This window comes from Anabrus simplex, chromosome 4, assembly GCF_040414725.1.
Source record: "Anabrus simplex isolate iqAnaSimp1 chromosome 4, ASM4041472v1, whole genome shotgun sequence".
NCBI classification, from domain to species: Eukaryota; Metazoa; Arthropoda; class Insecta; order Orthoptera; family Tettigoniidae; genus Anabrus; species Anabrus simplex.
In genome coordinates this window covers 330,021,101-330,043,856 of record NC_090268.1, presented here as the reverse complement: position 1 = coordinate 330,043,856, position 22,756 = coordinate 330,021,101, and the positions used below count along the sequence as shown (strand labels likewise).

Below are 22,756 nucleotides of genomic sequence, written 5' to 3'. Positions count from 1 at the left end.
TTTAACGAAATGATACACACTGAGAATGAATGTACTGTACCTTACGTACACATACACTGACCACTGCGTGGGGTAGGAGGGAAACGGTGCTGCTGAGTGCAGCGCTGGTGTGCCCCAGCACTAAGTTCTTGAGTTGGAAAGGCCTGATTTAAATCAATATTTCAATTCACACCTAAACCTAAATGATATCTCCGAGAAACCAAAAATCCTATTTGACTTCCTCATTGCATTTTTCAAAAATATTAATATTCCGAATAATAGATCTTTCCCATTAAGCATAGTACTTTTTCACGCCATGCACTTTCACCACATCACCCTCCCTAATTCCCCCTTCCTTCCACTCCGAACATCCTCCCTCTGCTCCTCCTTCCATCTCCCCTCCTACCCCAACAATAGCTGTTCCCCTGACCTAAGCTGTCCATCGCGCTCAATTCCTCTTCACCACGCGCCTCAGATCCCGCATTAAACTGCAAACATCAGAGAAACCTTGGCTTCGAAACTTGGTCTCCACCTTACACGCTACGCAGCAATAGACCACAGACAATAGCACAGTCAACTTCAAAGCTCTCAGAGCAACATTTTACACATATCAAAATTTGTATTTTTGTCAAAAGAAAATGTTTACTATACCCTCAACAAGTGACATTTAATGAAATAATTACTACAAATGTGAATGTTTAACTGCCAAGTTCATCTCATATTTGGATTTTGAAATGTTACATGCATTTTAAAAGTTTGTTTCTGTTGAATCATAACTCGTGTTTGTACTACACTCGCACCAGTGACATTTAATGAATAACTTAAAAATGAGTACAATTTTTTTTTATTGTTCCACCTTCTCAATACTTATAATCATTTAACGTTTATCAAAACATTACAATATAATAATAACAGGTACTAGTTTCGGTCCGTTTTTTGGACCATCATCAGCCTAGCCAAAATTACAAGCAAAAGACATAATCTAATAATGAAGTGATGTGGATGAACAAGGAGATGGGATGGTGATGGAATGACATACAAAAGTAAAAACCTTATACATGTGTTACAATAAATATGACCAGAATATGTTAAAATTAACAGATGAATAAAAGCATTGTGATGTCGTATAAAATCACTTGATGACAAAGTCTTAGATTGATGGTTGAACTTGTATTGCACACTTAAATTTGAGTGAAATCTTATGTAAGTTCTTATGTTTCTGGAAGGTTCTAAAAGCGAGATCCACAATGGCACAGAGGGAATTATCCAATATGACCAGTATAGACTTGACAAATTGAGAAAGCTGGACTCGTTCTATGTAGCATGAACAATTGCTGTTTTTTAAAGGTAGTCTCAATTCAGTCGGAACCCAATGAACCTGAAGAACAGAATTGGAATTAACTCGAATGATCTAATGGAGAAAATACAAGGGCTGGAGGGAGGGGGGGATAACGAGTACTCACCTTGCGCTTTTTTTGTAGAACAAGCTGCTCGAATTAGTGCAACGGACAGAGTGAGCATCACGCATAATAGAACAGCAAAAGTGGAGAGGAGGATGCGGAGGGGAAGGGTGACGTACGTGTGGTAGGGAACGGGAGGGGGGGAATGGTTCAGGGCGGGTTAGGAGAGAGGGAAGTTAATGGTATTTGTGGTGGTGGGGGACCCTTAATTGATTTAAAGAAAGGGTTATGAACAGCTGATTTATTTTTCCTATAATAGGAAATAAAAAGATCAAATAAAATATTTGGTTTCTCAGTAATTTCATTAAGATTGTAGTTGGCATTAAAATATTGATCCAAATGTACGTAAAAACTCTCAATTATGTTGAGTAGAGGTCCCTTTTTAGCTATTTCGAGTATGTCCATGTCTGTTTCGATGTTCGTAAAACTATGGTTATAATCGACCATATGTTGGCTGATGGCTGAAAATTTGTTGTATTTGACTGCGTTGAAATGCTCAGAATATCTAATATTAAAGCTCCTACCGGTCTGCCCTATGTAGGAAATATTTGAACGTGTTACATCTAATTCAGTAGACATCTGATTTTGAGTACCTGTTTATTTTATTAATTTGTGAGGTGTTATGTAAGATGTGCATGTTGTTGTTGCTGATTTTGAAGGCTATTTTCATGCCTTTCTTCTTTAAAACATTAGTAATCATGTGAATTCCAATATTTTATTTGATCTTTTTATTTCCTATTATAGGAAAAATAAATCAGCTGTTCATAACCCTTTCTTTAAATCAATCAAGGGTCCCCCACCACCACAAATACCATTAACTTCCCTCTCTCCTAACCCGCCCTGAACCATTCCCCCTTCCCCCCCTCCCGTCCCCTTCCACACTTACGTCACCCTTCCCCTCCGCACCCCACTCTCCTCTTTTGCTGTTCTATTCCGCGTGACGCTCACTCTATCCGTTGCACTCATTCCAGCAGCTTGTTCTACAAAAAAGCGCAAGGTGAGTACTAGTTATTCCCCCTCCTCCTGCCCTTGTATTTTCTCAATTAGATCTCTCGAGTTAATTATAATTTTGTTCTTCAGGTTCATTGGGTTCCGACTGAATTGAGACTACCTTTAAAAAACAGCAATCGTTCATGCTACATAGAACGAGTCCAGCTTTCTCAATTCGTCAAGTCTATACTGTTTAAAGTTAAAAACTTCATTATTGTTCCGTATTGAATAGAGAAATAAGATGTACAATATTATAGGTTAGGATCCACCTTTCAATACTCCGTAATAAGATGGTAAAAAGTAGTTACAACCTGTTTAATGGGACCGGTTTCAACACATTTTAAGTGTCATCATCAGCCAATTTGCGAAGATCTTAAAACAACTAGCACATTGAATACAGGCAAAAAATTAACATTGTATCAACATTTCTGGCTGATTTCTTTGACTATGGCACCACATGGCGATATGGCATCCTTTCACAGCTGCATCAGTGGAGATTCCGAGGTAACTTGCCGGTTTCTATTACGAATATTTTGTCCCGCCACCTATTCCTTGCCCAAGTTGGGAGGGCATATTTGCAATCATGTTCAGGGAAAATGGGAGTTTCACAGGGATAGGTTCTCAGTGTCACTGTTTTCTTTGCGATTGCCATTAACCGTACTGTTGCTACTGCTGGTTTAGAAGTAATACCGTCGCTATATGTACAAGATTTCGCTCTGAATTATAGCTCACAAAGTGTGGCAGTCGCAGACCGACAATTAAAGCAAGCTATTACGAGAGTAGAGAACAGTAAACCTTAGGATGTGGTGTTCAGTTTTCAACTACAAAGACCTCTGTTGTTAACTTCTGCCAGTAACACACTCTTCATCCCCATCCTGAGCATTTTAGGGGATGAGACACTTCCTGTAGTTGACACAGATTTCTTGGGCTCCTTTTCGATAATAAATTATTGTGGGAGCCACATGTGCATCAGTTAAAAGCCAAATGCGCTAAGAAACTGAACATTTTGAAGTTTCTTAGTGGCACAACTTGTGGGGGAGAGGGGCGGCAGACCACACGGTGCTCCTATGATTTTATAGGCACATATTTTATCCAGGTTAGACTATGTCTCTGTCAACATGACAGCATTCTTGTGAAACTAAATAGCATTCACCACAGCGGAGTTTGGTTGACGATGGGAGCGTTCCGTACAAGCCCCATTGCTAGCCTGCTAGCTGAATCTGCCACTTCACCCAAGCTATTTCTGCGTATTCCAAAATGGAAACTGTCAGCTGTACTCTGTTTATCCACGAGTAACACAGCCGGTTGGTATATGTTTAGGTAGCAGTTGCAGATTGTTTTATGTACCTTCAATTCCATGTCTTGTCCAGTGGCCAAGTAAGATACCTCCGTGGATAATACAAAGACCTGAAGTAATCCTGGATCTGCACATCGGCCCAAAAGAGTACACGGACCCTCCGCCATTTATTGGAGGCTCTTCCTGTTCTTTGTTAGCCGGTATCCAGATTCTGTAGTTGTTTACACAGGTGCTTTGAGGGCAGAAGCAAAAGTAGGCTGTGCATTCGTTGTTGACAATGACTGGTTTCTTTCTGCTGTACCGGAGTGGATACACAGCAGTGTTCTATGCTATCTTTGAAGCTCTGCTGTACTGGCACGTTGTGCTGTGTACACACTCTTTGAGCTTGTTACAATCTATTGATGCATGTTTCCCATGGCACCCTCTGAGGTGCAGCAGATCCAGGACCTGCTGGCTGGGTATTGGAATGCTAGTACCAGAATTACGTTCTTGTGGCTTGAAAGCCACATGGGTATAAAGGGAAACGAGTTAGCTGATAGGGCTGCCAAGGAGGTGGAGTTGAGTTACCAGGAATCTGCTGTACTACACTTCTGCTCAGTTTTGGAGTTTTCACATGATCATTTCCCAGAAAGTGGAAAATTTCGACATGACAATCTCGTAATTCCCACTTACACTGATAAATGGCGTTGAGATATCGTCGGACTTCGTTCCAGGCTTTCCTTCACTCAAGCAGTGTTTTCTGGGGTTTGAACTATTTTCAGATAGTTGCCGTTTTTATTCGCTACATAGCCGTTTCACGCCATTTTGCCATTAAGTTTTGCATTGCAGACTTTTCTGGAAGTTTTGGCCAAACACTTCCAGTCTTAAACTCTTGCACAAACAGTTTTGCACAGGTTTTCCATGATTCTTGCTTCGCATAACATTAGGCAATGAACACATGCCATTTTATCATGAGCACCCTTTTGTGTTGCATTCAACTAATCACTAAACATGTCTGCTCTTCTCACTCACACATAATGACACAGCGACGTACTCGCGAGATGCGCACGCACAGACATGTGGTGATAGCAACAAATTTCTGCATCAAAATCATTGTTTCCAGCATTTTCTGTGATGGGCAGTTCTCCTGTTCATTAACTAGGGTCAGTTACGCATCAGTCTTATATTTATTTTCCGGGCCTGTTTTATTTTGCCTACCCTGTAAGAATATTTTTATGGTCCTTTGATATTGTAGAATTGTCAAAATAGAATGGAAGAAAATAGTAAGTTTGTGTATGACTATGAAATACAAATCTCTGCCAACTCAGCCTAGAACACAGGCTTTCTTGCTATACAAAGATTCCAGCAACTGGTGTCAAGAACATTTTGAATCTAAAATATCAGGGAAACATCTTATTAAAAAAAAAAGAAAAGTGAAGGATTAAAACTTCAAACATTGAGTTTTTAAAAAAATGGGGAAAATACATTCTGGATGCATTTTGTAATTATATGTCTGTAGCAAACTTCTTGTTTGATATAAATTCTATATGATTTTTCACGAGAGTTTAATCCTGATGTAAACAAGGCATGTCCACGCCTCAGCCAAAGAAAGAGTTGTGATTCGCTGAGCGTGTAGTATCGACCTCCGCCCCGTCAACGTCTCGTGTTCGGACATACAGTGCTGCGCATATTACCTAAAATAGACGAGGAACAGTTTTTGAGCTGTGCGAAACTAAACAGAGGGGTCTAAAGGGAGATCTGCTGCTGAAGATTAGGGCCTACGTTATTTATTTATTCATTTCTGAATATTAAAGAAAGCTATCGTAGGCTAGAGCACCTCTTGCTCCATTTCTCTCACTGTGAATACTGACACTGACAGCTGCTGCAAGATGCAACACCTTATCTCCACGCTGTACAGCTTGGGACTTTCCCTCGCTATGAGAAGACTTCCTGCATTACACCACGCCTTCTGCCTTCATATCTCGTTATTTAATCACTGTTTTATTTAAAAAAAATATAGATACACACCAGTATATATGACAACCATATTTTAATTTGATTACGTACTCTTTCAGACTATCTAAATGTAATAAACTAAGATAAAATTAAATTAATGACACGTACTAATTTTCTTCGAGCTCGCATACAGTCCAGTGAGTGCGACGGTTGCTTCTCCAATCAACTACGTCTGTGTCCACGTGCAAAGCCAAGGTGCTCCGCCTATTTGTTTACATCAGGATTAAACTCTCGTGAAAAATCATATAGTATATTTTTGCAAGTGTATTGTCATTAAGATGAAACTGGGTGAGAGCTTGAAATTGAGAAGGGAAGCCAAAGCTACTCCTAATTGTGTGTTTGTGGATACATGTCACCAGATTCAACATTTTTTCTTTGTGCTCCATTATTTTAATTTATGAATTGCTGTTTACTTTCTGGACTTATTTTGGTATTTGCATGTAATTGGCAGGAGACTAATTTTTAGAATATAGTATTACTGGGAAACACATTGAATTGTAGCTGCTGCACTTTTGTTTGTATAGATACAGCAAATTCCTCACCTGCATACTAGAATAAAATGTGAGGATGCATTGAGCATTGTCAATCGTAGCAGAATTCTGTTGTACATAGCAGAATTGAGTGTTTGGAGCAGAGTAAAACTATGTAACAGAATGATAAAACATAGCAGAAGTTCATATCTAAGACACATTTGTCTTGTTCAATCTCTCTTCTTTTCTTAACAATTCAGATTTATAGGAAAGGTCTGGATTCTCGACTCTGTCGAATTATTTTGCAAGCCAAAACTATCCCTGCATAGGGATTAGTCTTTTCTTTCATTGTTGCTTTGTTCTATAAGTTGACTGCATTTTTTGTAGTCTATTGCATTAATGGAAGAGAAAAAATAATAGCTTGGAAATGGAGGAACGACTGCAAATCTTGCATGTATTTGCATTATTCAGTAAATATATATATTTGTTTTTGCTATTAGTTTTATGTCACACTGAGTAGGTCTTAACGGCAATGATGGGGTAGTACAGGGCTAGGACTGGGAAAGAAGCAACTGTGGCCTTAAATAACCCCTTGATACTGACCTCCATATATTGTATGGACCCCCTTTTTCTGTACATGATGCTAACCACCATGCATGAGGTCTGTAAGCCTAACTTTATTTAGTTTGTAAAGTTTTATGTTAAAATCTTTGAGGTTGAAAAACTTTTCCTTCTTTCTGTTTTTGAATTAGCCCATATCAGTGTTTTTATATCAGTGTTTTTATATCAGTGTTTTTATATCAGTGTTTTATATCAGTGTTTATATATATATATATACAATCATATACAATATACAATCAGCCATTTCAATCATTAAAATGATGTGGCCTCTTTAAGTCGTGGGTATAGGTAGGCCTTCAACAGTCTTCTCCAAGTAGAACGGTCTTGGGCAGATCTCATCCAAGTGGTACCAGCGATCTTCTTGATATCTTTGTCCCATCTGTCCGGTGGTCTTCCTCTAGGCCTTCGATGTTCTCTCGGACTCCACTCCAGCACTAGTTTTGTCCATCTATCATCATTTCTTCGTGCAACATGGCCAGCCCACTGCCATTTTAAGGAGCGTACTCTCTCTAAGATGTCTTTAACCTTTGTAACAGACCGGATGTCATCAGCTCTTTTCCTATCTTTCTTTGTATAGCCTAGCATTGACCTTTCCATGGCTCTCTGCGCGGTCCGAAGTTTCCCTTTTGTGAATTCATTCAGAGTCCAAGTCTCACAGCCATAAGTCAGCACAGGAAGGATGCATTGGTCAAATACTGTTTTCTTCAGATTTGCTGGCATTTTTGATCTTAATACTGCATCTGGATATATATATATATATATCAATCAATCAATACTGATCTGCATTAAGGGCAGTTGCCCTGGTGGCAGATTCCCTATCTGTTGTTTTCCTAGCCTCTTCTTAAATGATTTCAAAGAAATTGGAAATATATTGAACATCTTCCTTGGTAAGTTATTCCAATCCCTAATTCCCCTTCCTATGAATGAATATTTGCCCCAATTTCCTATGAATGAATATTTGCCCCAATTTGTCCTCTCGCATTCAACTTTATCTTCATATTGTGATCTTTCCTACTTTTAAAGACGCCACTCAAACATATTCGTCTACTAATGTCATTCCACGCCATCTCTCCGCTGACAGCTCGGAACATACCACTCCCAATTCTTCCCAGCCCATACTTTGCAACATTTTTGTAATGCTACTCTTTTGTCGGAAATATATATATATAGAGAGAGAGAAAGAGATAATAGTCTTCCTTTTCTACTTGAGTGCATATAGACTTTTCCTTATGTACATCAGTAGTGTAAATCATATTTCCCTGGATATGCATGTTGATGTGATCTGGTGGGTATCTGTTATTTCTTATTGAATTCCACTGTTTTCCAATGCATTCTAGTGGACCTGCAACTACTTCAATTTCAAGATAGAATGATCTGTAATTTTGGCTCAAAGTTTTCAAGGCATGGAGAGCAGCTGTGTGAAATATGAAGACCTGCCTAAGGGTAGAAAACATTTTAAAAATTATACACACACATTGCATCTGGAAACAATTCTTTCAAAAACAAGAACACCACTATCATTCTGTCTAAAATATGACAGGTCTCTTCTCCATTGGTGTAAGGAATAATATAAATAACTATAAACTACACTCTCCTGGGTCTACACTGCAAACATTTGAAAACCAGTACCAACCCAAATACTTCGCATACTCTCTCATTGGATTGCCCTCGCTGCATGCTACCATCTCGGTTGCAGTTGCACAGTTTGAGCAGGAGACAGGAAGAGGAAGCTCGCCAGAGAAAGAACCTACGTAAAACACTGCCACGTCCCCCCACTTCCACCGGATGCTACATGTGTGGCCGCATGTTTTATGCAAGAATTGGTCTGATAAGCCATCAGCGCCACTTTATTGTGTGTACTAAGGATTATGGAACTGTAGGCTAGAAACGAAAACTAGGTTGCGAGAATTGTCCGACTATGCTGTAGTAACAGTAAATTTTCAGAGGGATCACCACATTTTCATACCATTTGCACCCGAATCACCTCCATCCACTGGGTATTACAGCACTGAGGGGTTCAAGTACAGCCCTAGCATTTTTCTGGTATGAAAATGGGGCAGAAAGTCATCTTCATGACTGCTGACATTGTTCGAACCCAGCATGTCCCAAATGCAAATGAACGACTGCACAGCCCAAACCACACAGCTAACTTGCTTGGCACATGTTATTATTCTACTCCTTAACATATATAAAGGCATACCACATGTGACAACGAGGTTGGCGATCATGGTTTCCACCACAAGGTGTGCTGTAACAAATTATTTCACGAACCAAATGACAATTGTGTGTGTGTGTTTTTTTGTGCTTGGAATTCTGTGATAGATACCATATTGTAAAATGCAAGAATAGACAGAAATCCATCGTAGCTTATAGCAAAGAAAAGTAATGTGTATGTGATGTAAATTAATGTACTGGTACTCTGCACGGCTTGTGCGCGTTTTCAACAATAAAATATATAAAGGCATGTATATATGCATAAAAGGTAACTGAAAATATATTCTATATAAACTGTTCTTAACCACATTTTAAGTCATCTATTAGGAAGTAATAGAATAGTTTTGGTAATAGCATACTGTGATGATAGCAGATTTTAACTTTGGTGGTTTGGCAATGCTGAATGCAATCCTTTGTTTTATTGGTGTTAATCCCAGTTATTAACTATAGTCCGATGCAAATTAACTGGAACATGACAATAACATACACATTTTGTTTTCTTTATATTTTCCTAATACATACTATACCTTCAATCTTTTGTTAATATCTAATATGGCCTCCTCCTGTTTTACAAGTTGCTTTACACAATTTGGCATCGATTCTACAAACTTTGAGCACGTACTTTTAAGTTCATCATCATGAAACCACACTGTAACTAGAGACTATTATGCATAATTTTGTGGAATATTCAGATTTTGAGTCTTCTTTTGCAAATAGTCTACAAGTTTTCTATTGGGTTAATGTCAGGAGTTTCCTGGCTACTCTAAGATACAAATATTGTTTTCACTGAACAATTTCTTCACTTTGTTCGAAGTATGGCAAGAAGCTGAAACTTGCTGAAAATTTCTGTCACTAAGCTCTTTTGCAGGCCACCAACTTTCCTTTCAAGTATTTGGATGTACTGGTCAGATTTCATTATCTCTTTGACTGATACTAAGGGCCCTTCCTGGTCTTTCACGTGTGAAATACCTCCAAAACATCTTCACAGGATGTTACACGGTCTGTTGCAAATGTGCTCTAGTTGTTGGCTCATTCTTCGTTTGGTGCACATATTGAATCATCTGCCCCTGCTTCAAAGTGGCTCTCATCTGGGAAAAGAACTTCCTTTCATTGTCCAATCCTGATAACTACATGCCCACAAGAGATATTTCCTGCACATTTCTCCTGTTAGATGTTTCTTAACAGTTTTGCAGGCTTTCCTTCCAGCTGCCAGAAGTCTACGACGAACGTTAGAAATACACAAAATTCCCTTAAAAGGAAAAATTAAAAAACATCCATCTTTAATCAGTACAATTCACTGTATTAAAACACTCAAGAGATTATGATAAAAGAAGTGTTAAAAAGTAATAAGGTGGATGTTTTTAAATTTTTTTCTTAAGGGAATTTTGTGTATTATACATTGTTGATGTGGATCGTTATGAATATCAGGTTCATAAACTGTTGAACAGTAAAAAAGGTACAGATTCCCTCCCCTTTCCCCTATTTTTCAAGCTAAGTCCACAGCAGTGAGCCTGGAGTCTGATTTGGTGCTTCTGAGAGGAAAACCAGTTGGCATAGTCTTCTTTTTCCTGCCACAGTTTTTTTTTTTTTCCTCCGATGAATTTGACCCAATCTGTTTGTGGCACTGAATAGTTCTACTTAGAGTGCCTACAAGATGTCAAAAGCTGATGGTACTCATACTCGCCAGTACCCAGCAGAACATTAGCAATGAGCGAGAGCTGCACTGCGTGTTAGAGAGGAGCCCGCTGCAGGCAGAAAGAATTGAAATACATAGAAAATTTTGTTTAATGTATGATAATCTTGTAAACTCCAAAGGCACAATTCTACTCCCTCTTAATCAAAAAAAGGAATTGCATTCCTTAAATGATAACTTTGTTATTATTCTTTGCAACTGTATACACAGTCATCTAAAACAAATATGTGAATATGTAAACTGAAGGAAAAAGTAGAGTATATATTTTAACACTGTGAATTGCTGCTAAATAAGGGAGACTAAATTATTTGCATTCTGCTTAATACGTTATAATTATTGTAAACAATAATATGTTTCACAGGGCTACAAGAATACAGAATGAAATAACAGAGGAAGGTACTAATTCTAACACACCTTTCTTTGAAGTGAATTACCTTTGATATAAACAAAACTGAGTATTATTCATGCATAAACATATAAAATGAACAGATAAATATATGAACCTGAGGAGAGAAACAAAAATAAAGTTAGCACTACATACCATTGTTAAATATGTAAAATAGAATTATATTTCCTAAAACTAAAATCTGCATTATCCCTGCAGACTAAAATGCGGTGCTCATAGCTACCAAAACAAAAAGAGAAATGATCCAGAAACGTATTGATTTTAGACTCGGATATGTGCATTATTGTGCACAATAAGAATGGCATTCGTGGTTTTTGGAGATAAAGACATTCTCTCGTGTACGGTGTCTGCCTTACTAAAGTTTCTTTTGTTGGAAGTATACTAGTGGCTAACTGGTTTGATAAAAGGCTGTTTGGGTTTAGGAAATGTTATTCCACTGAAACTCAACTTGTAGGTTTCCAGCAAGACATAGCAGATATCCTGGATTCAGGAGGTCAATTAGACTTTATCGCGATTGACCTGTCTAAGGCATTTGATACGGTAGATGATGGGAGACTACTGGCAAAAATGAGTGCAATTGGACTTGACAAAAGAAAGTGGAACTCAGAGAATTAGAGTAGGCGAAGCTTTATCTGTCCCTGTAATAATTAAGAGGGGAATACCTCAGGGCAATATTATTGGACCTTTGTTTTCTTGTATATATCAATGATATGTGTAAAGAAGTGGAATCAGAGATAAGGCTTTTTGCAGATGATGTTATTCTATACAGAGTAATAAATAAGTTAAAAGATTGTGAGCAACAGCAAAATGACATCGATAATGTTGTGAGATGGACAGTAGGCAATGGTATGATGATAAACGGTGATAAAAGTCAGGTTGTGAGTTTTGCAAATAGGAAAAGTCCTCTCAGTTTTAATTACTGCATTGATGGGGTGAAAGTTCCCTTTGGGGATCATTGTAAATACCTAGGTATTAATATAAGGAAAGATCTTCATTGGGGTAATCACATATGATTGTAAATAAAGGGTACAGATCTCTGCACATGGTTACGAGGGTATTTAGGGGTTGTAGTAAGGATGTAAATGAGAGGGCATATAGGTCTCTGGTAAGACCCCAACTAGTGCATGGTTCCAGTGTATGGGACCCTCACCAGGATTACTTGATTCAAGAACTGGAAATAATCCAAAGAAAAGCAGCTAGATTTGTTCTGGGTGATTTCTGTCAAAAGAGTAGCATTACAAAAATGTTAAGTTTGGGCTGGGAAGACTTGGGAGAAAGGAGATGAGCTGCTCGACTAAGTGGTATGTAAAAAGTTTTACAAAGTAAAGTATTGGAATGGTGGTTTTTAATATATTTGTTTGAAACTTTTTACATTCTGTACTCCAATACGGTTATCATAATGAAATTCATAACATGTAATAAGTGGTATGTTCCGAGCTGTCAGTGGAGAAATGGCATGGGAGGACATCAGTAGACGAATAAGTTTGAGTGGTGTTTTTGAAAGTAGGAAAGATCACAAAAGGAAGAAGTTGGAATTCAAAAGGACAAATTGGGGCAAATATTCTTTTATAGGTAGGGGAGTTAGGGATTTGAATAACTTACCAAGGGAGATGTTCAATAAATATACAATTTCTTTGCAATTGTTTAAGAAAAGGCATTCGCCACCTGGGCCAATACCCTAAATGCAGATCAGTAGTGATTGACTGATTTGAATACAAAGAACTATTGTGGCCAGTATCGTTTATTTCGGGTACTCATGTTCGTGTTTTCCCCGCTGAGAAATTACTAATTTTTATGTAATCGGTGGCTGCAGAAATAGTATATCTGCTAACTTCAGCACTTCCTACAGGAGCCGGAAGCCTCTCAGTCCAGATCAATAAGGCTTCTTTTATGACTTTTCTTCAGTCTCTTTTTCTGAAAATTACTGTGAACGAATGAGCTATACCAATATGGTTAGAGTTTATAAATTATTTTATATCATATTTAGGCTATGTGATTTAACAGTTACTGTACCTTCTGAAATATCTCTTCTGACATTAACCTTTTAAGTGTTGAGTTACCAGTTGACTGTTTGGTACCTCAGTGCTGAGTTTTTTCATTCGTATGTTAAATTTTTTTGTAGAAGCCTTAATTTTTAACTTACCAGTGGGGTGATTAGCTTAAAATGTTTATAAATGTTGGTTCTTTGTAAATCTAAATGCAAATGGAAAATTCTACACTTATGTTCAATATTACACTTTGTGTGCCCAAGCGTACATCATCTTTATACAAAATAGTGTGTCCAAAATAAAATTATTTTCTAAGATTTGTAGGCAGCTAATACATGTAACTCCTTACAAGTACACAAGTTAACAGAGGTGCCAACTATTATGGATTGTCCATAATTATTACGGGTTTCACCTCACTATTACAGAATTACGGTCAAAGAGGAAATTATTACGGAAAAGCTGACATCACGGGAAAATAATTTTATTTGCCGGTTATAAATTTCATTTTTTGTCTGTATTGAAGATCTACTTCTGATATAAATTCTTATAATTTGGTTAAATGCCACCTATTCAATATAATAATAACGTAATAAAAACTTACATATTTATTAAGTTGTTAGTATGGTACATGTATTTGTATCAAAATAATTTTCTACGGAAAAAAAGAAAAGAAGGAAACATATTCAATCCTTTTGAGCCTTTCTCCTAAATCGTCCCATTTCAATGCTTGCTAGTTGGCAACGATACTTATTCGATCGTTACTTCCTTTTGCTACCCATAAGTGTTGTAAAATTCATTGTGAATGAAAGAGCTCAGGCGCTGCTCTTCTGCACTATAAATCCTTCAGTAATGTTGTCTTTGCTGTGTTAAGAGAGAAAGAAGTGAGGCCTACATTAAGCATATCTGCACTGGAATCGCTTATGGTTCAGAAGACAAAAATGTCCTCTCAGTGGGAAGGATGCTTCAAGGAAAACTATGCTGAAAAGCTGCTGCTGCATGAGAAACGAGCTACAAGGAATGTTTTATCACAGAACCATCAGGTTGTGTGGAAATGTTATTGTGTAATATGATATACTTTTGAATAGATTGCTGGAGGGAAGGGTAAAAGGGGTGTCATTATCAAGAAGGAAGGAGCATGCATTGGACTTGACTTGTATTTTCTCGGGGGCGGAGGGCGATTACTGATAATCCACTTCAAAGGTTGGCACCTCTGAGTTAATATCTTAAAATACTTTCTAAACTTGGAATGAAGTGACAGCTCAAGGTTTTCCACCAGTTGTTTGTGATACTGATTTGTTTCAACAAGCAGCTGCACCAACTCCACTGGCACAAAAGTTTTGAAAAAATAAAAAATGATTTTAGGGTTGTCATCAAACAATACTTGGTTCCCAGAGTCTGTCCAAGTTACTTGAAAGTCTGGTGCAGAAAAGTCATCTGTCTGCCACAAAAATAGTGATGAAATAGCTTCTGAACTCACTGTTTTTCTTCTTTCGTTTAGAATTAGGCTCTTGTTTCTTTCTCACAATATTTTCAGCACTCTTGTGTCACTCTCACTTTCAAAATTGCTTAACAGTTCATTAAAATCATCATCTTCATACTTAACTTCTGCTGTGTTTAGTAACTGAAAGATTCTTTGATCTTAAATAACATCGCTGCAAGAGGAACTAGTTTGTTGTTCCGCTATGCTTGTTTACATCACAGATAAACTCCACAGATGTCTACTAAAAGCTCTGTAAGTTACTTCCCTAAGCTATTAGCCATCATTGATAAGTTCTACATAATGCACAACAGATGGCAGAACATGCCAGAGAATGATTCTGCTCTCGAGAGTGAACCGCGAGACTAAAAAATATTATAAAGTTCTCGTGCACCATCTATAGATGGGCGTAGCAGTGCTGGACCAGCTGCATCAGTCTATCTGTAGGCGGGTGTGGCACTCATTGGGTTAACACTAAAACCACTGGAATACAGTGTATCATTTACCTAGAACTGCAGTTGAAATTATTACACTTTTCTTCTCGATATGTATAGTTATTCATTATTATAGTTTTGCCTGTTTCTGAACATTGCTTTGTGTGTTTCAACATTGACTCATCAATAAAAGAGACCATGTACTCATTACACTGTCGTCAGAAACCTGCCACTTTGAATATGGAGTAGGTCCTGAATTTTTGTTCAAAATTGTTACGGTGAGCAAACCTACCAGGTGTAGTCTTCCCAAAATCTGCTGCAGTTTACTCTGTGATGCCATCAGTACCTAGTAACGTTTTATCTGACCCTGATGGGGGGTGCTTTAATCCTTGGTTGTCGCTACCCCTCTGATACCATGCCTTATGGACTACAGTTTCCACAGCTGTAATAGAATAATTGAAAACTCGTCAGTACAAAACCTATGCAAGGCATCATTAAATTTGAATATGGTATAAATCAAGAAGTTTCATCAAAGTTGTTATGCTGATTGTTATTAACTTTATTAGCCACATTGGACCACTTGAGTCGTTTCATCTTCACTTTCTCTTCGAAGGTTGTACTGTTTGGTTTTTGCTTTTTGTGATATGTGCAGTACTTTTTCATTTATTCCAATCGTAATTTTCTCAATTTGTCTGAAATCAGTAAAGCACTTCTTTGTATCATTTCTGCTGAAAATGTGCGATTCTTAAGAAGGGCATTAATTTTATTTTTGTTTTCTGCATCTGGTATACCGAGTCCAACCTGCTTTGAGATCTTGCTGAATTTTGTGGATTTCTTCTTCATTGTGCTGGTGATTGGGTCAATCTTTCTATAGACAATTTCATTAGGAAGGATTCTCAGACTCCTTGGACCTGGTTTTTTTTAATTATGCAAGTTCTGATGATTCTTAATAATAATAATAATAATAATAATAATAATAATAATAATATCAATATCATAATGGCACTTCAGGAGACCAGATATATAGATGAAAACAACTTTGACTCTGAAGGGTTCAGGATATACAAGAGAAAAGTTTGTCAAAGTGTCATGAAAAACATGCCACACATAGGAACTGGCTTCATAATAAACAAGAATATCCTGGATTCCATAGTCCAGTTTGAGTCCCAATCTGAAAGACTATCAACTTTGGTTTTTCAAATCTACCAATAGAATATACACTATCGTGAATGCCCATGCCCCCATAAATGAGGACAACAGAAAAAACAAGGAGAAACTGAAAGTCTTTTGGGATCATTTGGACGATGTCATCCAAAGGGTACCTGAAAAACACATCATACTAATGGGAGACTTCAACACCCAGATAGGGAAGGAGAGAAAGTATCGACATGTAGTCGGGGAAACACCCAGCGCATAACAGGACCAATGAAAATGGTGTCAGACTTAGAGTTTTGCCAAGCCCATGGTATGATACTGAAATCCACAGCTTTTAAAAAGCTTCCTAGAAAACAAAAACGTGGGGCTCTCTACAAGGGTCAGAGTTTAACCCTAGTTGGTCAGGGTTCAACGTAGACCATTCTTCACATCAAGCTTGATCCTTTCTGAACTTGCATTCAGTCATGGTGTATCGGAAGGCAGATATTTTGTAGCATTTCTGCCCTTCACTTTTCAAGGATGTTTGCCTTCTAAGATCAGGATGGATGGTTGTTGTACAAAACAGGAAGCCAGTTTGAGATGTGGGTAAACAATTTGTATCACAATGTTGCAAACTATTGGAAAAATTATGAAAAAAAAACCCCTTGTTCTGATTAATTCATATGGTACTGTAACTTTTATTGAGAAATCATCTTATGAGCAATTTAAAATATTTCACTCCCTGAGTATTTTTAAATTCGTTTCATATGTAAGCAGATATTTTTTATTGGAAGAAGAGGAATATTTCACGTATCTTACAATTTATCAATATGTGGGTCACTTCACTGTAATAGACTACTCTCGCCCAGTAAGTATGCCGATGGCAACTTCATTGTCCTCCTGATCCATTGAGTGAAGTAGTTATATGTAATTGATTATTTCTAGTAAATGTGCAATTGCATATGTTCATTTTATTGATGTGTTTTTGGTCTTTTGTGTTTAATGTGCGTTTGGTGTGAGAGAAGAAATATGTAGTCAGTATAGAACTGGGTTGTGTGTTAGGTGGTGGGCAGTCAAGGCCAGGTGATGCCAATGATGCCGGGTAACGTTCCTTCTGTGCCACGACTTACATTGATGCCACCTAGTGCAGCCAGTGCTAGCTCATCTGTACCCACCCCTGTTGCCCTGGTGCCCAACATAGCAGCAGGCAATAATTCCATCACGATACAGGTAATACCTGTTAGTCTGTCTTGATTATGGATGTTGGAATTTGTAAGCATGATGCTTGAAACCACTTTTACAAACTTTTTTTTTTTTTTTTTCCTGTAGATACATAATTATTCACATGTACTGTAGATTAGTTTTCTGGTATTTTACTGTCATTGGATGAATGGATATGAGTATTATGTATGCAGTTTTATTGTGTTTCTAATATTTTTAGTAATAAAACAGCTAGTATGTTCATTGATTACAAAGTTTTCTTTGAAAATATGCATACAGTTAATGTGATAAATGTTCAACTTCATCCTGTAAGAACTTAAAACATGGAGATATCAGTTCCAGGTGTATTCAGCATATGTATTCCTTTTGCTAATATGTTAAAATAAGTGGTAATTTCTTGTACTCTTGCTGAAAATAGTAATGGTTTCCATTTGGTGTGTGCGAATTTGAATGAATTAAAGTCCGGGATATTATATAAAGAACATCATTTGTGTAAAGGGTTTGAAATTGTTGTACCTCAGTGCAAATCTAGAAGTCTCATACATTTAGACATTTGATGTGCTAGTGACATTGACATTTTCTGATATTAATAGTTTTACAGAAATGAACTTAGAACCATAGAAATAGCAGACTAAAATATGGACTCATTCCAAGTATTCCATTCAGCAGGAGATCTGCTATTCAAAAAAATTCTTACAAATTAGCTGAGATAAAATTAACTTATATTTTGTAGAATTCATGCATTTCTTCAAGTGAACTTTTATCTAGATTTCATATAGATTTTCTCTTTAGAAATCAGTATTTGAACAATAAGCTCAAAAGATCTCCTACATGCTCTCGTGGGGTTTTTAATTCAGTGTTGCTGAACTCATTCTCAACACGATAAGCTCATGGTAGGAGGAGGAGGTTCTTTTCAGTAATTTCTTGTACGATAAATGAAGTGATGAACTGCTTCATTTTTTTCTCTGTATATTGTAATGCAAAATTGATCAGCTATGCCTGGCATTCAAATGCTCTGATACGAGAACAGATCGAATATAAACAGGGATTATTTTTTAAAATTTATTGCATCAACCAAAAAATACTCATATAGAGATCACTTATATACATAGTGTCCTGCCTTTAGTACAGATTTTCACCAATTGGTAAGTTTTTGATTCTGTCGTGATTGAAAGAAGAGGGACGTGTGTGGAGCCAGTTGCACACAAACTCTTCTACATGTGCATCGAACCGCTGTCCTCCTAGGTCTTGTTTGAATGATCTAAACGAATAGTAGTCGCAGGGCGATAAATGTGGACTGTACGGAGGGTGTTCCAGAGGTGTCCAGTGAATTTCCTGTAGTTTTTCCTGCGTTAAAGCCCCAGTTTATGGCCTTGCATTGTCGTGGAGAAGAATGACGTATCGGATTGCTTGCCGGCGTCGCTTGTTGCAATACGGAGTTTCATCCAAAAGGCGACAGTAATGGGCTGCATTAATTGAATACCTGCCAGCAAAAACGTAACCCTCAAAATGCAAATTTTTCAGGAGAGAAGAAAAACAAATATACAAGCTAATTGTTTGTGAATGCTTATTCTGCCATTGACAATTAGTTCACTAATGAGTTAACTAGTTATTAATGCATAATAATTTTGACAATGTGCGTCTTTAAAATCAAGGTATAAGAGATGATTGTTCGACGTCCATGCAAAAAGGTTGTAACTGTAATGGAAGTAGCACATTTTTGCGGGTTACAACGTTTATACTACTGAAAATATTTATAGCTTTTAATATCATTCATTGTTTTTATTCTGTATAAAAATAATGAAAGAGAAACCACACTTCTAATTTGCATTACCCATTGTTAATTTCCCATTGTAAAACAGAATTCACTGAACACCAGCAATATTGTTGCGAGAATATTTTGCAGTGATGAATAAACATTACATTGTCACTTCACTTTGTCTTTAGTTTCTCATAAAAACCTTGATATTTTTCAGGAATGTATCGACACATGTCTGGCAGATTAGCTTACTTTTCCGCAGGTACAGGCAATGGGTCTGTATACAGTCTGGGTAGTCTATCCAAGCTTATTATAACAGGCGGAACTCAGATGTTGGTTTTACCTCTAGAAAGTAACGCTAAGTTTTACGTAGTACCAAGGTAGTTATGGGTCTTGTGACATTGAAGTACTGTTGGAGAGTCTGAGGATATCTTCATTCAAACGTAGTCCGTTATTTTCCAATTTGGATCTTTGCGGATTTGTTTTTCAATAGCGCTCGGATCAATGAAATCATCTTGCTGCATGTAGCAAACCAAAAACGAGTTGCTAGTTCTTGCAGTTGCTATTACCTGGACCCATTCAAACAGTTCGTACACAAGATGGTTCTTCTTGTTTCTCTCAATTAAGGGGCTGATGACCTTCGATATTAGGCCCCTTAAAACAACAAGCATCATCATCATCATCATCATCATCTCTCAATTAATGCAAAATCTTGATCACAAGGCAAAAAGCTGTGACCTGTGATTAGAAATTTTTGCTCCACAGATGTGAAGTACTTCAAGCTCAGCAGATACTGATACAAAACAAAATCTTCCCGTTATTATTCTGCCCTGTATATCGATCTGACCACACTACTAAAGTTCTTTCTTCACTCGATTTTAGTATTGAAAATTCAGAGGTTATGTACTTCAGGAGGTAAGAGGTTATTTCTGCTGATCCACGTCTGGCTGGCTACATTTCCATCTTTCCACACATCTACACCTTATTGTCTCCAACATTATGTATTGCTTGATTGTAAGTTGACGTTGATAGAATACTTCAGAATGATTAAGGGTAGGACAGTACAATACCTGCTGGAGGTCTGTGCATATGACAGTGTAGGTTTTGTTTGTTGTAGCCTTTTCAGTATCCTTCTGCAGCATTGAATAAGCTGCTTCCATCCGTAAATGGTGCAGTTTGCTCTCTTCTACTATTTTCTTTATTTCGGTTTCATTTTCACCATGAACAGTCTGAAGGAATAGTCTTATCACAATACCCATGAGACCAAACGTGGTACTCCAAAGCGTAAATTATATTCTCCTGAAAATATCTCTGTACGCTCTTTCACTACATTGTACTGTAGGATTCTCTTCTTTAGAGAGTTGGTAAAGCTTAGTAACATTCAAATTGGAACTCGGGCAGAGCTTTTCATTCCTATGTCTCGAGTAATGGCTTTCTTGTCTTGGTAGCTTTACAGTGTGTTTTCTTATCAAATCTTCCACATGTTCTGAAGTTAGTTTGGACGATTCTTATGCGTACCTGTTCTGTCTTCAAAGGGAATGCCACATTTTATCTTCTCTTGAAGCATTTGCAGACGTCTAGCAGTAATTCTAAGTGCAGTGTCTGCACGAAATGGCCTCATCGGTCTCCCTGCGTTTAATATCGGCAATTTCAGTGCATGACAAAGCTAAATGTAGTGTTTGTGCATTGTAGCCTAAATTGTAGAACTCTTCAAACATCATTCTTTTGTCCTCCAAACTCACTGTTCTACATTGGTATTTATATTTACAGGTAGCAATGTGTAAAGAGAGCAAGACATATTTGTATGCATATACAGTATATATAATACACATAATACATTATACACTATATAATACAGTCGATAATAAAAGCTCTGATTACGCATTAAAACATAAGACACATAAATCTCCCATTAAACACGTTGACTTACTTCCATTGGCTTACGTTTTTTCACCCACCTGTTCAGCATGGATTTTCCCAGGCACTGATTTGTTATTGTGGGCCAAATATGGTTGCCCCGAATTCCACTTGTATTTCTTTTCATTCCTCTTCCATTTACTATATTCAATTTTGCGTTTTCATCCCCTATTTATATCGTTGCACACACTAGGACTAGTGATACACGATGTACCTCCTCCATTGATACAACTTTTCTGCACCCGCACGACCCGTCACAAAATTTAAACAAAAGATAAAGGCGCTTAACGTACATGTTTGCCAACATAACTTCCTACATGCCTCACTCTGGCCGCATACATCATTTATGCACTGAAACCCAGCATTCTAGAAAAGTGAGGGTTACAACGTTTTTGCCAGCAGGTATTCAATTATCCTTAGTTCTTGAAGAAAATCCAACAGCAAAATGCCCACAGAGTCCCAGAAAATGGTTGCAAGCCCCTTTCGAGCAGATGGGTGTGTTTTGGCTTTGACCAGACCGGTTTCATCTCTTCGCCGCCACTTTGTGCATACTTGCTTGCTTTGACTCTGGGGGTGAAATGATGCACCCAAGTTTCATCACAAGTCAAAATACGACACAGGAAATCATCTCCTTCTCGTAGCGACGCAGCTATCTCTGACAAACTTCCTGGCATAAAGTTTTTGTTCCTGGTTGAGGAGACGAGGAACCCACCTGGCAGACAATTTTCTGAAATGGAGTTCATCTCGGATGATGGTTTGAACACTCCCGTAACTTATTCCTATGGCTAAAACAATTTGTGAAATTTTTATTTGCTTATCTTCACCAGTAATGTCACGAATGGCAAGAATGTTGTCTGCAGTCTCCTTTCATGAGGTTCATTTTCCACAGCTTCTCTTCCTGCCAAAAATTTTTTGGCCCACTCATACACTCGAGTCTGTGAAAGTGTTTCTTCCTCAAACTGTGTGCGGAGCTGTCTCAAAATTTCGGAAGGTTTAGTGCCCTCTTTTGTGAGAAATTTGATGATGATGCATTGCGCAGCAGACATGTGAACCTCTTGCTCACTCATGGCGTACTGAAGCAGCCCAGCTCTCCCCAGTCATTCGCACGTGCAAACTTCTTCTCCAGACACCCCGGCCAACATCCTGGCAAAGCCCTGCCTCAGAATTATTGCTAATAGCAGCAGTACATTCAAATTCCAGTTTATATTTGATCTGCCTTCGTATTAGAAATCGTGAATAATTGAAAGTTGGTAAAAGTTTTAATCTTTGTGAGTTTTAATGGTCTGATGAGGGGATTGAATGAATACCTAGAATTATTGTGATAATTATTCTTTGATATTGCATATATATTCAAATTCATATTTTTTATTAATGCTTGTTTTTTATGTAAGTATAGTTATTTAACTGTATTTATTTTTTGTTGACAGAGTGCTGCAAACAACAAGAATCCAGCTGCAAAGCTTCTTCAGCAGCCTAGCATTTCAATTACTCCACTTCCTAGGCAGCCTACTGGAATGCCGCCTAATCCTATGCACACTAAGCATACTGGCCAAGCAGGACTTCCAGGCCATCCAGGCAACTCGTCTAATAAAGCCACATTTGTCATCTGTGAAATCTGTGACGGATACATTAAGGTATAACTTCAAGAAAATCTCATTACTGAAATTCGTAGGACTAGGGTGTTGCCAATTAATAACTCGT

At 37.7% G+C, this 22,756-nt stretch overlaps 1 protein-coding gene across 4 annotated transcripts in view; it reads left to right on the top strand.

The window, feature by feature from the left end:
* LOC136871957 (uro-adherence factor A) overlaps positions 1 to 22,756 on the top strand; it is a 171,091-nt gene that overhangs the window by 113,975 nt on the left and 34,360 nt on the right. For 3 of the 4 annotated variants that reach the window (XM_067145714.2, XM_067145715.2, XM_067145713.2), the window contains exons 5-6: positions 17,221 to 17,388; positions 22,483 to 22,689. In XM_067145714.2, coding sequence (XP_067001815.2) covers positions 17,221 to 17,388; positions 22,483 to 22,689 — 375 coding nt within the window. The remainder of the gene's footprint in view (positions 1 to 17,220; positions 17,389 to 22,482; positions 22,690 to 22,756) is intronic. The other variant, XM_067145716.2, reaches the window with a different exon arrangement.